This window comes from Canariomyces notabilis (assembly GCF_033297395.1).
Source record: "Canariomyces notabilis strain CBS 508.74 unplaced genomic scaffold N656scaffold_4, whole genome shotgun sequence".
Lineage (NCBI taxonomy): Eukaryota > Fungi > Ascomycota > Sordariomycetes > Sordariales > Chaetomiaceae > Canariomyces > Canariomyces notabilis.
Genome location: NW_027041826.1, coordinates 969,054 through 982,504, shown reverse-complemented (window position 1 = coordinate 982,504; position 13,451 = coordinate 969,054). Strand labels below are relative to the sequence as shown.

Sequence of the window (13,451 nt, the reverse complement as noted above, 5' to 3'; positions counted from 1 at the left end):
GGTCCGCTCTCAGGTCGATTGGAGGTACGAAGGTAATGCACTGTAATATACACGGTGTGGTAACAGCGCCGAACGCCGAGTCCATACCAACTACTTCGTACCTTAGTACTAGTACCTTCCACATCAATGCCATTCAAGCTCTAGGTGAGTCTCCTATCGATTTCTTTGGATATTCAAAGATTAAATTTCAGATCAGTGACATCTCTCCGCTAAAAAGCATGCATAGGTAGGTTGTTGAAGAAGTCCATCACTACAGTATTGTAAGTAATGTATAATACTGTACGGGTATGTACAACCAGTACCTTGTGGACCCCAAGCACAGAATGACGTACCGCCTGTGGGCGCCGATAAGCTGAGGCCAAGCAGCCGCGGAAGGAAGGCTGCTGCAGTGACTCGGGACGCCACGCAGGCCGACAACAAGCGGCAAAGGCAACCGAACAACAGAAGGACAACGGACACACAAAGCATGCGTCGAAACCTCTAGTATTTCAACGCCGCTAGCTGGTGGTCTCCCCTTTCGTGCACTTGGGCCATCTGCAACATGGGGTCCCGAAAACGGGTGAAACCCAATCCTTCTGCTGAGGGAAGTGCTGCAAGTCTGCCAGCAACCGTGGCATCGCAATCATCGCAGTACTCATCCAAATCATCGCAACCGCGCTCTTCAATGACAGAGGACTCAACCGAAGTTGCAACTCCCACCACATCGAAAATATCAAAACCGAATTCGAACTGCAGCGGAGACAACTTGAACCAAGTATGTGTATGGATTGGCCCGTCTGCCCGCTCCCCGGAACCGATTTCGCATATCACAGGCAGCGTACTGACGACGAACGGGATAGGTCCACAAGACTAAGAGCTGGTATGGATCTTGGCCCCGAATTCCGAAATCAGCTGCCTCGACGCAGGTTGCTCGGGAGTCTATCCTTGGAGGGACATCGAAACCCAAGGGAACTGTGGACCTTAGCCGATTCGAGTCGAAGAAAGCTTCCGACGGTATCAGTATCAATGAATTACCTCTATCCGGCTCTGATCCATCGAAAAGCCACGAGAGTATGGCGGCAGCAGCCGACGAAAGTTCTGGTCCAGTGGCCCAAACTTCCGAGGAGGTTAAGAAACCGGAGGAGATTAAGAGACCCGAGGAAGTCAAGAAACCCGAGGTCAAGATAGACGCAAAAGATGCCAACCAAGAAATGGCAGCAGCAAGCGGTGAGCAGGAACAGGGGACTGGGGCGTCCCCAGATCAACCTACACAGACTCCTACAGAGAATCCGATACTTGCTGAATCGACTCCCCAAAGACCTGCCTCTGGCTGGTTCGGATGGCTTGGGAAGCCTGCATACACTGAACCTGTCGTAAAGCAGCCTACTTCAGTTTCAGAACCTACTGCTCCGGAGCCCGCTGCTTCAGCGACTGCCGAGATGAAGTCACCGGACGTCAACCCCGGGCCAGACAACAAAGAAGTGCAACCAGAGCAACCAGAGCAACAAGAGCAACAGATTTCCGAGGGCATCCAGGCACCCAGCGATCATCCGGTTCAGGGCAGATCTGAACCCGTCTCTGGAAGTTATTGGTTCTGGCGTTGGTCTAGCACGAGCCTGTCTGCCCCATCTCAACCAACCCCGCAGCCCGAACCTGAGCCCAGACCTGCGCCTGATCCCTCAGCGGTAGATCCAGGGGCCTCGGCTTGCCCAATGAAAGAACCCGAGGATGTGGCCATGAAGGATGCGCCAGCAGCTGAGGTTCCTCATAAGCCTTCCGCGCCTCCGCCCAGAGCGGGCTCTACCTGGGCCTTTTGGTCTCGCGATACCAGCTCGGCATCGGGCAAGAAGCCGGTCCAGCAAGGGGAACATGGAGAACAAGGCGAACAAGGGCAGCTTGCAGTTATGGGCGAGAGCTCTGAAACTCATCCCAAGAGAGCAAATTCGATGGAGTTCAACGGACCATCAGTTAAGGAGCCTCCGTTGAAGTCAGGATCCAAGGATGGTCTGGGCAAGGCTGCCCCTGAATCCTCGTCCAAGAGGAGCAAACGTGTTCGTCCGCAGTCAATGGATATCGACGATGTGACGCCTTCTCGACCTAGTACACCAAAGGTCGAGACATCAGCGAAATCACAGGCCCCCAAAACACCAGCCACGGCGAAGACGTTGCCACCAAACCTTCTCCTGCCATCATTCAGTGGCACCTACAAGCTCAAGGAAAACGCTTCCATTCTAAAACAGATCGCCCAGCTGCTGCTCAGGACCCAACAGCCATCGGCGAAACATGTCTACCTAACCAAGGAACCGCCAAAGATTAAGAAGGCCATCGCAATCGGCGTGCATGGTCTCTTTCCTGCAAACTACCTGCGCCCAATGATTGGCCAGCCTACCGGCACATCAATCAAGTTTGCCAAGCACTGCGCCGAGGCAGTTCGGAGATGGGCTGATGCCCATGGATGTGAAGATTGCGAAATCGAGAAGGTCGCTTTGGAAGGGGAAGGGAAGATTGGCGAGCGAGTTGAGAATCTATGGAAGCTTCTGCTGAACTGGATTGACCATATCCGTCATGCGGATTTGATTCTCATTGCCTGCCACTCACAGGGCGTCCCCGTCAGCATCATGTTGCTTGCAAAGCTCATCGAGCTCGGCGTGGTAACATCGGCGAAGGTTGGCGTGTGTGCAATGGGTAAGTCTACCCAGTGTTCTCTGGGAGTTATCGCTACTGACGGATGCGTGGTTAGCTGGCGTTTCCTTGGGCCCTTTCCCTGACTACCGCTCTAGCATGGGTATTCTCATGGGGTCGGCTGCTGAGCTATGGGAGTTTGCCGACCCGCAGAGCGATGTGTCAAAGAGGCTCGAGGCCTCTACAAAGGCCGTTCTAAGTTACGGCGCGCGCATTACATACGTTGGCAGCATCGACGACCAGCTGGTTCCGTTGGAGGTGAGTCGCGTCGTCGTCAGTCGTGACCGGTTGAACCCTAGCCAAACTAACGTCCGGCATTAGTCCGCCATTTATGCGCCAGCCCACCACCCATACATTTACCGCGCAGTGTTTATCGACGGCCGGATCCATGCCCCGGATTTGTAAGTTTCTCTACCCTATCCCTCGGACTCTACCCCGCTTACAAGCCGCAGCATTGCCCACCTTGTGGGCTTTGCCCTCAAGCTTCGAAACTTAGGCGTTTCGGACCACGGCCTCATACGCGAGCTCTCCGCCCCACTAGCTGGGAGTTTATACTCGGGGGAAGGCCACTCCCGGCTCTATGACGACGAGCAAGTATACGAGTATGCTCAACCACCCCCCCGACACATTCCATCTGCTCCCAAGGCTAACCGTCACTTCACAGCTTAGCGGTAACACACGCCTTAGAGACTACCGACATTATCGGTAGCGTAGAATGTGAGATGCATAAGCGTCAGGGGCCAGGCCTGTCGAACCCCAATCCATATCACCTCCCGTGGATTATGCGAGGCCTGCTCGAGGAGGACTTTGTCAAGACGGAGCTGTCAGCCGAGACGGCCGAGCTGGTTAGACAATTTGACGACTGGAAGCCTGTCACCAAGGCGTTGAAGGATGTCAAGTACCGACTGGAAGCCGTGAGGTCAAAGCTGTAGATTTCTTTTGGTCCCTTGCTAGATCGGGGTCTGGCTCAGTAGAGGGGCATTGTTTTCGGGCGTAAAGGTTGGTATGGAGATTCGGGCTGGACGGGGCGATAACAACGGTAACCATCTCGGGCAAGTGCTATGCATGGTATTGGGTTGTTGATATTTATTATTGGCAAAGAGGTTTCGGCGTCTTTACTGGAAGATAGGTCTCGCGGCCAACCCACGAAACCGGAATAGCAGGAACGGACACAGCATGCGTTATGCTACCAGAAGACTTAGCATTGCTTCCGATAGGCATGTGCTCTAGGGTGTAGATATTTCATCTATATATGACTGCACGCAGCGGCAAATCACCTCCTACGTTTCCTAAGCCGGATATTGATATGTGAACATCCAATCCCAGGCTCCAAATCCTATAAAGTCTAATGGTTACACTCGCATCTCCCTTTTTATCTTACACACATGTCCTGTCATCTAGACGTATACAATCCTTTGATTTCACCTCCTCCCCAGCTTCCATTGGTAGATGACGTCTTGTATCTGCTCCCAGGTCATCTGCGTGGTCTTGACGCCCTGCGCGGTGGCCTCCTGCAGGACCACGGTCGGGGCGCCGCTGCCCTTGCCCTTGTTCTCCACCATGCCGCCGACCACCATGGCAGCGACGCGGCGCAGGTCCTGCACCGTCAGGTCGTTGATGCGGCGCGTCATCTCTCGGACGGGAATCTTGCGGCCGTGGACCTGGACCTGGCGGCCGAGGTCCTCGAGCTCGACCATGCGGCTCTCGAGGTTCATGAGCAGGCTGCTGCGGAGCTGGTTCTTTGCGCGGGCGACCTCGATCGGGTTCAGCGCCGAGTAGCCCGAGTCATGGGTCAGCGCCTGCAGCTCGCGGCACATGACCTGCAGCATGTGCGGGGTGCGGCCGGGGAAACACGACGCGGCGATGCCAAACAGGCCCGAGTCCGTGTACGAGTGGTTGAAGGCGACGCACGACTCGACCCAGCCGTGCTGGTTCAGCACGTTGGTGTACAGCCGCGAGTACATGCCCTTGCCCGGCCCCCCCGCCGAGAAGGAGCCACCACCGCCGAGGAGGGTTTGCAGCGTTGCGAGGGCGTAAATGTCATCCGAGGAAATGGGCAGGCCTTCAAAGGCGAGCTGGATATGGGTGAAGGTCGGGAGGTTGGGGTTGAGCGGGGGTGGTTGTGGCGGGAGGGAGAGGAAGCCGCCTGTGTAGTGGGCCGGCCGGTTCAAATCTTCGGCTGTAATGGGTTCAATAGTGGACACGGGAGAGGTTCTTTGGGGTTCGGTGGCGGAGAACCGCTTGAGGAAGGGGATTTTGGAGAGGAGTTTGGCCGGTTTCTGTTCGCCAGGCGAGGGCGCCGGTGATGAGGAGGATGAAAGGCTTGACGGATCACTAGAGTCTGATGTCAAAGATCCGAGCGATGTTTCTGACCCTGTCCTCGATAACACTGGCTCTGGAGACCTCATATTCCCAAAATATTTCTCGGCAAGTTTGACGGCTTCTTGGTGCGGGACGCCTGCAAAGGCCACCACCATCCTCTCCGGCCTGTAGAAAGCGTCTCTGTACGCCTGGATGACGTCCTTGTTGATCGACCTCAGCCTGTCCTCGGGACAGAGAAGGGGGTTTCCTAGCGTGTTGTCCTTGAACGCTGCCGTGTGCACGAGCTCGGGCAGTATCAATTCAGGCTTGGACCATATCTCCCTGACCTCGTACTCGGCTGTAAGGAGCTGTTGCTCAATCTCCTCGTCGGTGAGCTTGGGGTCGCAAATGGTTTCTGCCAACAGCTCGACCGCGGTGGGAATGGCAGCATTAAAGGTTGCCGCCTGGTACATCATGGATTCTCTGGACGAGGCGCATTGAATGTTTCCGCCCAGCTTCTCGACCGTCTCCAGCATATCGTCGGCAGACCGCGACCCCGTCGACTTGAACGCTAGCCTGTCCATTATGTGGCTCGCGCCTCGCAGCGAATCGTTCTCGTACCGGGACCCGGCGTCGATATAGACACCCACTCCGGAGAAGGCATCAGGGAGGTCTTCTGAGGCCACGCGGATGCCATTGGGCAGGGTGGTGATCTTGTCGCGCTCGGTCGGCTCCTGAAGCACTTGTTAGTACGTCAAGTACAAGAGGCCGGGCGCCATAAGTGAGAATAACAGGCTTGCCTTTGGCGCCGGGCTGACGCGGGTACCGGTAGTGAGTGCCCTGGTCGCCCCTCGTGACGGGCAATTGCTTCTAACGTGACTCCATGGCAGACCTATGCGGTTTAACAGCCGGGCTGGCCGGCAAGATCTGATCATGGCTGCGGTATGAGCAGGCGTAGTGCAGACCGCGGGCCGACGAATTATTCAAATGCGTCGCGGGAAATCTTTGTCCGCTGCTAGCCACTCGAACATGTTCAAATTGGCGATAACTCATCACAAATCCATGCATACGCTTATGATCCAGGGCTTATCGATAAGCAAGTGGTAGGCCTTGGCCTAGACTTGGCTGAGGTAAGGTACGAAGTGTTGTATTGTACGGATACAGTACAGTACTGAGTACTCGAAACGCAGAGTACTTACATGTCACGTATTTGACGTTCACAGCCATGACTTTCCTAAGTTACACTCTTTCGGACATTCAAGCGATCTTTGCACTGTTGTTGCACAATCTAACAGAGATTAACTATGTATGGGCGCTGCCCATGTGGGCATGTGTCAGCTTTCGTGGCCCTCATGACGGATTCGTCGCTTTAACACCCATTCGGTTGCTCTCTAAAGACCCTTTTCATCTCGGTTGACAACGTAGAGCATCACAAAAAAGCGAAGCATGGCATCGAGATGACGGCGCAAAGGGCTGGTTGCCCAACATTGTTCAGTTCATGCGATAAGGTAGTTATGCATGTACAGTACACACAAGTACCTACTCCCGTTGTTCAACCTGGAAGCTGCTGGCCAAAAGCCCAGATTCCAAGCTTGCAGAAAGCTGCAGTAGCAGGTAAAAATGGTCACCTGCTTGTCGTGACTCTTGATCCGTCCGGACCTGCTCACCTGTTGCTGAGATTCTGAGACCGTTCAGGGGGCACCGCCGTACACTACAACGCCAGCCTGGAACACTAACAAAAGAGAGAACAAAAAGGGGCACAGGCAGAGCGTAAAACAAAAGGGGATATCGCGCTAATCAATACAGTACCTCCTCGGCGCAACCCACTTTATTAATCTAAGTACCGTATCTGAACCGGGAACTTCGTTTTACATCTCCTGCACGAGGCAACAATTTATTCTGTCGCCTAACCACGGCTGGGGCACTGCCGATTCTTGAATCCCTTAGCATCTCCTTGTCCTCGGTGCTACCTTGTCGCAACATCAGAATAGGCGCGGTATTGTACATACATATCTAAAAGGTACCTAAGTTACGCAGTAGAAACAGCGGCGAGTTGATTGGTGAGGGGGCGGACTTGTTTCCAACTATCGCTGTGGGCGAATCAGCGATCATTTGATCCTCCGACAACGCCGAGAACACTTCCATCGAACAAACTCCGGCGTGTTTGGGACTCTGTTCTGGTGCCCAGCGCCCTCGTCAATGTTCACGCAATCTGCCGCCTCGCCCACACCGCTGGGACCTGGAAATCTGCCAGTCAACCCCATTTCTGCGTCGTCGGCGCCGCCCTCCTCGTCGAGGAGTAGCCGTTTGCGAGGCCTGAGTTACCTCCGCCACTACACCCAAAGCCACCTCCTCTCCCGCGAGCACAGCTCTGCCAGCTCAACACCACAGGCATCGTCACCAACAACGTCACAGTCTGTGATAGCAGGGCCCGCTGCAGATAGCACTACCAACCCTTCTTCCTCCACTCGAACCAACCGTTTCTCGCACCTCGTACCCGCGCTCGCTCACCCCCTCGGTCTACAACCCCCACCCTCGTCCTCGATAGCAAGAAGTCACACCGCGCCCGAGACGGGAACAGCGTCCAACAACGATCGATCGAGCGGGTCGCCTCTTCTTCTCCCGCTCACCACTCCCGCCCCCGGGGTTGCAGAGAATTCAGGTGCTGGCCCCCTAACCGGCGACATGACACGAACGCGTTCTGCAACAACCGGCGATGCCGCCGGCCGGCAAGAGGGCCCTAGCATGGACTCATTACCATCCATCCGCTTCAGCACTTTCTATGACCCCCGCGCTACCCGCCCATCCCTGAAGTTCAACCCCATTTCGCGTACCCTACCGACCGGCACGGAAGTGATACGTGTAGGCAGATACTCGGAGCGAGACAACCAGGCCGAAGTTCCGTCAAACGTTCCTTCGGCAGCGCCCGTGGGTTTTAAGAGCAAGGTGGTTAGTCGGCGGCACTGTGAGTTCTGGTATGAAGGCGGCAAATGGTACATTCGGGACGTGAAGAGCAGCTCGGGCACCTTTCTCAACCACATCCGCCTTAGCCCTCCAGGCACAGAGTCGAAGCCGTACCCAGTCAACGATGGCGATATTGTGCAACTTGGTATCGATTTCAAGGGCGGCGAGGAGATGATCTTTCGCTGCGTCAAAATGAGGCTCGAGTTGAACCGTGGCTGGCAGAACAAGCTGAACGCTTTCAAGTGAGAAAACTGACCCCCGAGTTTGTCCCCGGAAGTTTCAATAAGTACTGATACCACAGCAGCATGAACACCCATAAGAGACTAAGAAACATGACCTCAGGGTCGGCCAACAATGGTTCGGCCCAGTCCTACTCGCAGGACTGCTCCATATGCCTGAACAGTATCGCGGTATGCATCCAATGCCACCAGTGGCTCACCATCCAGCTTCTCTGACCGTTCTTCAGCCCTGCCAGTGCCTCTTTGTCGCCCCATGCTCGCACACATGGCACTACAGGTGCATCCGTTCGCTGCTCACCTCGCCCTCCTATCCGATATTCATCTGTCCCAATTGCCGCGCCGCCGCCGATCTTGAAGCAGAGATTGAAGACCCCGAAGAGTGGGAGCAACTCGATTCAGATGAGGGCGGGCCGCAGCAGGAAGGTGCACGACTACAAGCCCCTTCTGCTAACGCCCTGGATGCTCCACCCCGCAAATCTAGGGAATCCGTTCGGAGTTCAAGCCGCGTGGCGCTCTCACCATCACTACCACAGCAGCAGCAGCAGCAGCAGCAGCAGCAAAACTCACCGCTCCTACGAACCGAGGTGCCGGAAGTGACCATGCTACTCGATGATGACCCCCCCGCACAGCTCCCACTCCCCGCATCCGCACCGATTGACATCTCCGCTTCCGCCGTCTCCTTGCCATTGTCCTCATCGTCGCCCAACACAACCTCGAACCCCATGCCAATCCCTGCTGCTTCGGCGGCACAGCAACGGATTCTGGCCAGTGGCAGTGGTGGAAGCGATGGGCGCCGTGGCAGCACGAGAACCCCATCCCCGACCGGGGCGCCGGTACTGGCTAATGGCCATGAGGGTCCCATCACGCCCAGGAATGATGCTGGCCCATGGGTGTTTGATGGGAGCGGCGTGCGGTTGAGGGCTGACGGGGTTGGGAGCGGAAACGCACATGGAAGTGGGAGTGGGATCGGCGCGGTAAATAGTCTGGAGGCTGCTGTTACCCAGCCGCAACAGCAACAGCAGCAGGGAAGTGCTGGGCTTGGGAGTGGCCGGCTGAGGGAGGACGATATCTCGTAGAATGGGATGGTGTCTTCGCCTCTGCCGGCACACAACGCCTCGCTGTTGGAGATGGCCGCGTTTGCTATGAGGGCCTTGGGGTTCCCGGCTGATTGAAAGGGTCCTAGAAAATACGAAGGCGAAACGAATCAAGAGACTGGAGAGAGGGGGAGGTATGCTTTCCGCCGACAGAAAGACAGAAAAAAGAGATGGGATACCCGCTTGCTTACATAATGGGCATTGGATCAAGGGGAGGGAAGTGGTCTGTTTTCGCGTGTTCTAGTCGGTGCAGATCAAAGTTTGGTACCGCTAGTCATTGCGTTGCGTTGCGTTGTCGTCGCGTCGTGTCTCGTTGACTTGACTTTTGCACTACCTTGGTCTCTTTTTCGTTATAGCACTTCATGCACATGACAGCACAGCGCAGCACAGAGGGGCATCATCACTTCAGATACATACATCACGCGCTCAAACAGCACATCTAATGGAGTTGGGAGGTTGATTGATTGATTGGGTTGGTTGGTCGACGGGCGTGGGGGACACTAGGTACATACTTGCCTTAGCTTGGAGGGTGCATGGGAAAGAGGGCAGGCAGGGCAGGGCAGGGCAGGGCAGGCATTGTTACTGGGCTTTTTGTGTTCCTTTTTCGAGATCTGCTTGCTGTTTTCCATCTTGTGCTTGTCTGGTTCTGCTATGTTGGTAGCAACAAGAAGGCTCTTTTTGTGTTGTATGCGTCCGTTTGCAAGCTTCCTGGCGATCTCCCCGTCCCCAAGGACTAAGAGGACCGTATGATGTTGGTACTTGATACGCAGGGCGGATGAAAGGGCGTGTAAGGGGTAATGGTGAAGAAGATAGACGGAGCGGGCTGAGAAGGGAAGGGCTTGTCTTGAAATGGTAAATAGGGTACATATGTCTTTTGTGGGAGTAATACCAGTGGCGATGGGCGAATGAATAACTTTGGACATCTGGCAGAGAGCAAAGTGGAAGTCAACGCTTTAGAAAGTCGTGTTTGACCCGCTTCTAACAAAGTAACCTGTAATTCTAGATATAAACAGGCGACTTGATATCGAAACTGGCAATGGATGTTTGACATTGCCATGCCACTTTGCTGCCCTCATCCACCCCAGACAGCCCTGGCATCACTTCTTGAACACGGCTAGCCCGAGTCTCTCAATCTCCCTGCCCTCCGTCGTCCCTCTCCCTGCAGCCTCAAGGAGCCTGCTCCAAGCCTCGGCGTCCTTGATCTTCACGGCTTCCTCAGCAGCTTTAACCCGCATCCCGCACTTCTCGTACATGGTGATTGTCTGGCCAGGCTCCAGGCCCGTACACTTAGGTATGAAGGTCGCCGCTAAGCGGGGATTGCCTGCCTGAAGTGTTTGGTTATAGAAAGGCTTTGTGAATGTGGCGTTAGTTGGTATCAGACTGAGCAAAACACGAGGATTAGGTGCTTTACCTCCCAGCCGATAGGGCTCTTCCGTTGGCGGGATATCTCTTCAATCTCATTCCAGTCTCGCTTGGCAACGAGAGCTTGGAGCCTGGAATCTCGCTGTCAATACGCCCGAGCCGGACTTCCGGGTAAGAATAAACTCACCGAATCCACCAGGCGACTTTCTCGGGGACCTTGAATTCACTCTGAATCTTCTTGGCCCGGCCATGATAGCCAAGCCGGATCAGCTTGAACATGGTTTGGTTCACTGAGAGGCCTGTAAAAGTATCCGTCAAATCGCGGTCAAACGCCTCCTGCATGCGCAGCAGTGTAGTCGCTTCTTTCAGTGCGCTCAGCTCGAACGCATGCTCTTTGGTATTGTCCGAGAGCAGTTTCGCCGCAAGTGAGAGCTTGTCGCCCGCTGTTCGGCTCTCGGGTTGACGGAGGGCCTCCCTGACAAAAACAGCGGCCCCGTCCAGCCGGCGGTCATCCTGGTAGTACAAGTCCTTCAGCAGTGTAGTATCTTCGACTCCGTCACCGTCACCTTTGCGCGCCGAGGCCTCCACCAGCGCGGTTGCGGTGGGCCTGGTGTTGATGACGCGGAAAAAGGCTGCGAGGGGCAATTTGCGCTTAAGCTGATGGAGGACAAAATAAACTAAATCAGTATCGCCGCTCTCAATCGCCTTGTCCAGCGCAAGCTCATCCTCTTCCATGCTAAGAAGCAGCGGGACCTGCCGCCCAGCACGTGGTTCATGGTTCAGAAGCTCAGTGGCCAGACGGCCTCGCCCTTCATCATAAGCGGCGCGCGCGATTGCTTCGAATGAAATGCCAGGTTTCCCCGACAGTTTCTCGACTATCTTTCGGCAGATGGTATCGTCATCCTCGGATCCTAGCCTGACCTTGGCGGACGCCCAATGCACGTAGATTTTATCCGTCGGCAGGCGCAAGTAACCAGAAATGCGGAGGGCCAAAAGGTATTCGTGGCGATTCAAGAGACGAGTGATCAGTCCCGACGGCGAAAGACGTTGATATTGTTCGTAGGATAGGGGCAACCCGATCTCGAAGAAGCGCACGGCATTGAGAACACGCAAAGTCTCGCACATATCCACAAAGTCATCGCTGTTATAGATGTCGAGAACGGATTTGCCAAATGAGGCAGCTTTCAGGAGCTGTTTCTGCCAGTGTACGCTGAATTCCTGGCCTGCAGCGTTCACACAGGTGTCTACTGCTTCAACCAGATTGGGCCGTATGAGCTGAATATTGTCGTCGGCCTTTGGTGACTGCATCTCAAGCTGCTCCACCGCGTCTAGGAGGATGGAAGCCGCGGAATCCGCACCGAGGCGGAATACTTCTTCGGTAACATCCGGAACCTTCTGCAGAAAATCACAGGTATCATTGGCGATGATCCTGACCCCGTCGTAATCTGTTGTCTGGTTAGGAGGGGAGAGAATATCAGATAGGGGCGATAAGCTTACCGGGAAGGAGATGGACCCGGCCGTTGTCGTAGAAGAACCTAGCTACCGAATTACTTGGGCCGATGAGATGAACTTCGTCCTCCCAGGCAATGACGACGGCATCGTTGCCGCACCATTCAAAATATTTGGGCGGAATCTTGGACTTGGAGTCGTGCTCGCTCAGACGAGTTTGGAAATCGCTGGTGATGACATGGACCTGGCCAGTAACCGTGTAGAGCGCGGCGAATCTCCCGTTTGGTGAGACGGCAATGTGTGAGAACGGCCCAATATCCAGAAAGCGGTCTTCGCACTCGGTGGCATCGCACATGTAGATTGTTTGGTTGATGCTCAGCAAAACCTCGACTGACCGCGAGAGCGTATAGGCCGGCGGGATGATGTTCCATGAGTGAACTTGGCCCTCCGGAGGCGAAGCCAAGAGCTTGGGACGAGGCTCATCATAGGATGAGACAGAAACCAATGCATTATTAGCTAGAAGAGCAACAAGGCCATGGGCGTAGAATTTGCACGACACGACGCCGGCTTCGTCGGAGCCGTTCCCCAGAGAGAACTGCGTAAACTCCCCTTGCAGGTCGTAGTAGCATCTCACTGTGCCGTCCGCCGTGACGACGAGGAGCTTTTCATCCTCTGACCAGCCGAGCGCCTTGATGGAGCCCTGGTCCCAGTTGATGCGGCGGATGAGCTTGCCTGCGCAGCTGTAAATGTCGATGCTCGGCTTAGGGTTTCTAGCCGGCTGGAATGCTACTATCTTATCCTCATCGCGGTAAAGAGCTGCGGCCTTTGTTAGGGGTTGGCTAAATGCCAGCTTGAAGATACAGGGATAGCACAGCCAGCGACTCACCAATCGCGCCTGAGTACGGGGCGCCGGCGACGTGATAGTTATCGAGGTCCAAGTCCTGATCAAAAACCTGGGTATATAGTTGAATCTTGCGGTAAAAACGCTCGCCAAGCTGCTCCCAGCCTGCTGTGGGATGAGGGACGTCCATCGTTTGTCATCTCTACATGCTTGGTTGTGCAGAGGTGCTCCCTAGCTGTTCGATTCTCGGGTTGATGCAAAAGCAGGAAGCTCCAGGAGTAATACCGGGCTCGAGCTACAGGCAGCATGCATCCAACTTGAACCTAGCTCAACGGTAAGCCGAATCAGCATTACATATAATTTCGCACTGTTCCGCGGCATCCACTGCACTGCACCTTGGACCCACATAATCGTGGAGTCTTCAGTTCAACCTTCCCTGCCGCGCCAAGTACATAGATCGCGGGGTTGCCTGAGACGGCGTCCTCAAGTTGCATCATTCCAAACAGATATCTTGCCCTTTGTTCCACCAGCTTTTTCTGG

General features: G+C 55.0%; 4 protein-coding genes across 4 annotated transcripts; 2 read left to right on the top strand and 2 right to left on the bottom strand.

Moving 5' to 3' along the window:
* Positions 1–267: 267 nt before the first annotated feature.
* Positions 268–3,975, top strand: N656DRAFT_776352 (uncharacterized protein). The gene is made up of 6 exons (XM_064814621.1): positions 268–754; positions 840–2,664; positions 2,720–2,919; positions 2,983–3,062; positions 3,114–3,263; positions 3,326–3,975. The coding sequence occupies exons 1-6, from the start codon at positions 542–544 to the stop codon at positions 3,591–3,593; spliced, it is 2,736 nt and encodes a 911-aa protein (XP_064672827.1). The 5' UTR covers positions 268–541; the 3' UTR covers positions 3,594–3,975.
* N656DRAFT_726582 (uncharacterized protein) lies at positions 3,886–6,011 on the bottom strand. Its single transcript, XM_064812577.1, has 2 exons — positions 5,763–6,011; positions 3,886–5,696 (listed from the first exon to the last, which is right to left on the bottom strand). The coding sequence occupies exons 1-2, from the start codon at positions 5,895–5,897 to the stop codon at positions 4,083–4,085; spliced, it is 1,749 nt and encodes a 582-aa protein (XP_064672826.1). The 5' UTR covers positions 5,898–6,011; the 3' UTR covers positions 3,886–4,082.
* Positions 6,012–7,161: 1,150 nt separating this feature from the next.
* N656DRAFT_766509 (uncharacterized protein) lies at positions 7,162–9,241 on the top strand (the record flags this gene model as incomplete). Its single annotated transcript, XM_064813484.1, has 3 exons — positions 7,162–8,168; positions 8,231–8,336; positions 8,393–9,241. 3 exons carry the CDS (start codon positions 7,162–7,164, stop codon positions 9,239–9,241), a joined length of 1,962 nt encoding a protein of 653 aa, XP_064672825.1.
* Positions 9,242–10,206: 965 nt separating this feature from the next.
* On the bottom strand, positions 10,207–13,298 carry N656DRAFT_748238 (vacuolar protein sorting-associated protein 16). Its single transcript, XM_064812952.1, has 5 exons — positions 12,957–13,298; positions 12,119–12,886; positions 10,809–12,066; positions 10,671–10,752; positions 10,207–10,608 (listed from the first exon to the last, which is right to left on the bottom strand). Exons 1-5 carry the CDS (start codon positions 13,099–13,101, stop codon positions 10,357–10,359), a joined length of 2,505 nt encoding a protein of 834 aa, XP_064672824.1. The 5' UTR covers positions 13,102–13,298; the 3' UTR covers positions 10,207–10,356.
* Between the last annotated feature and the right edge of the window lie 153 nt (positions 13,299–13,451).

Bases quoted from the DNA above. Each gene is read 5' to 3' on its own strand.
- N656DRAFT_776352 (XM_064814621.1), top strand. From the start codon at position 542: ATGGGGTCCCGAAAACGGGTGAAACCCAATCCTTCTGCTGAGGGAAGT. The intron at 2,920-2,982 runs GTGAGTCGCGTC...GTCCGGCATTAG, and splicing joins ACCAGCTGGTTCCGTTGGAG to TCCGCCATTTATGCGCCAGC. The intron at 3,264-3,325 runs GTATGCTCAACC...GTCACTTCACAG, and splicing joins GACGACGAGCAAGTATACGA to CTTAGCGGTAACACACGCCT.
- N656DRAFT_726582 (XM_064812577.1), bottom strand. From the start codon at position 5,897: ATGATCAGATCTTGCCGGCCAGCCCGGCTGTTAAACCGCATAGGTCTG. The intron at 5,697-5,762 runs GCAAGCCTGTTA...CAAGTGCTTCAG, and splicing joins GCGTCAGCCCGGCGCCAAAG to GAGCCGACCGAGCGCGACAA.
- N656DRAFT_748238 (XM_064812952.1), bottom strand. From the start codon at position 13,101: ATGGACGTCCCTCATCCCACAGCAGGCTGGGAGCAGCTTGGCGAGCGT. The intron at 10,753-10,808 runs GTGAGTTTATTC...GCGAGATTCCAG, and splicing joins AAAGTCGCCTGGTGGATTCG to GCTCCAAGCTCTCGTTGCCA. The intron at 10,609-10,670 runs GTAAAGCACCTA...ACATTCACAAAG, and splicing joins AGAGCCCTATCGGCTGGGAG to CCTTTCTATAACCAAACACT.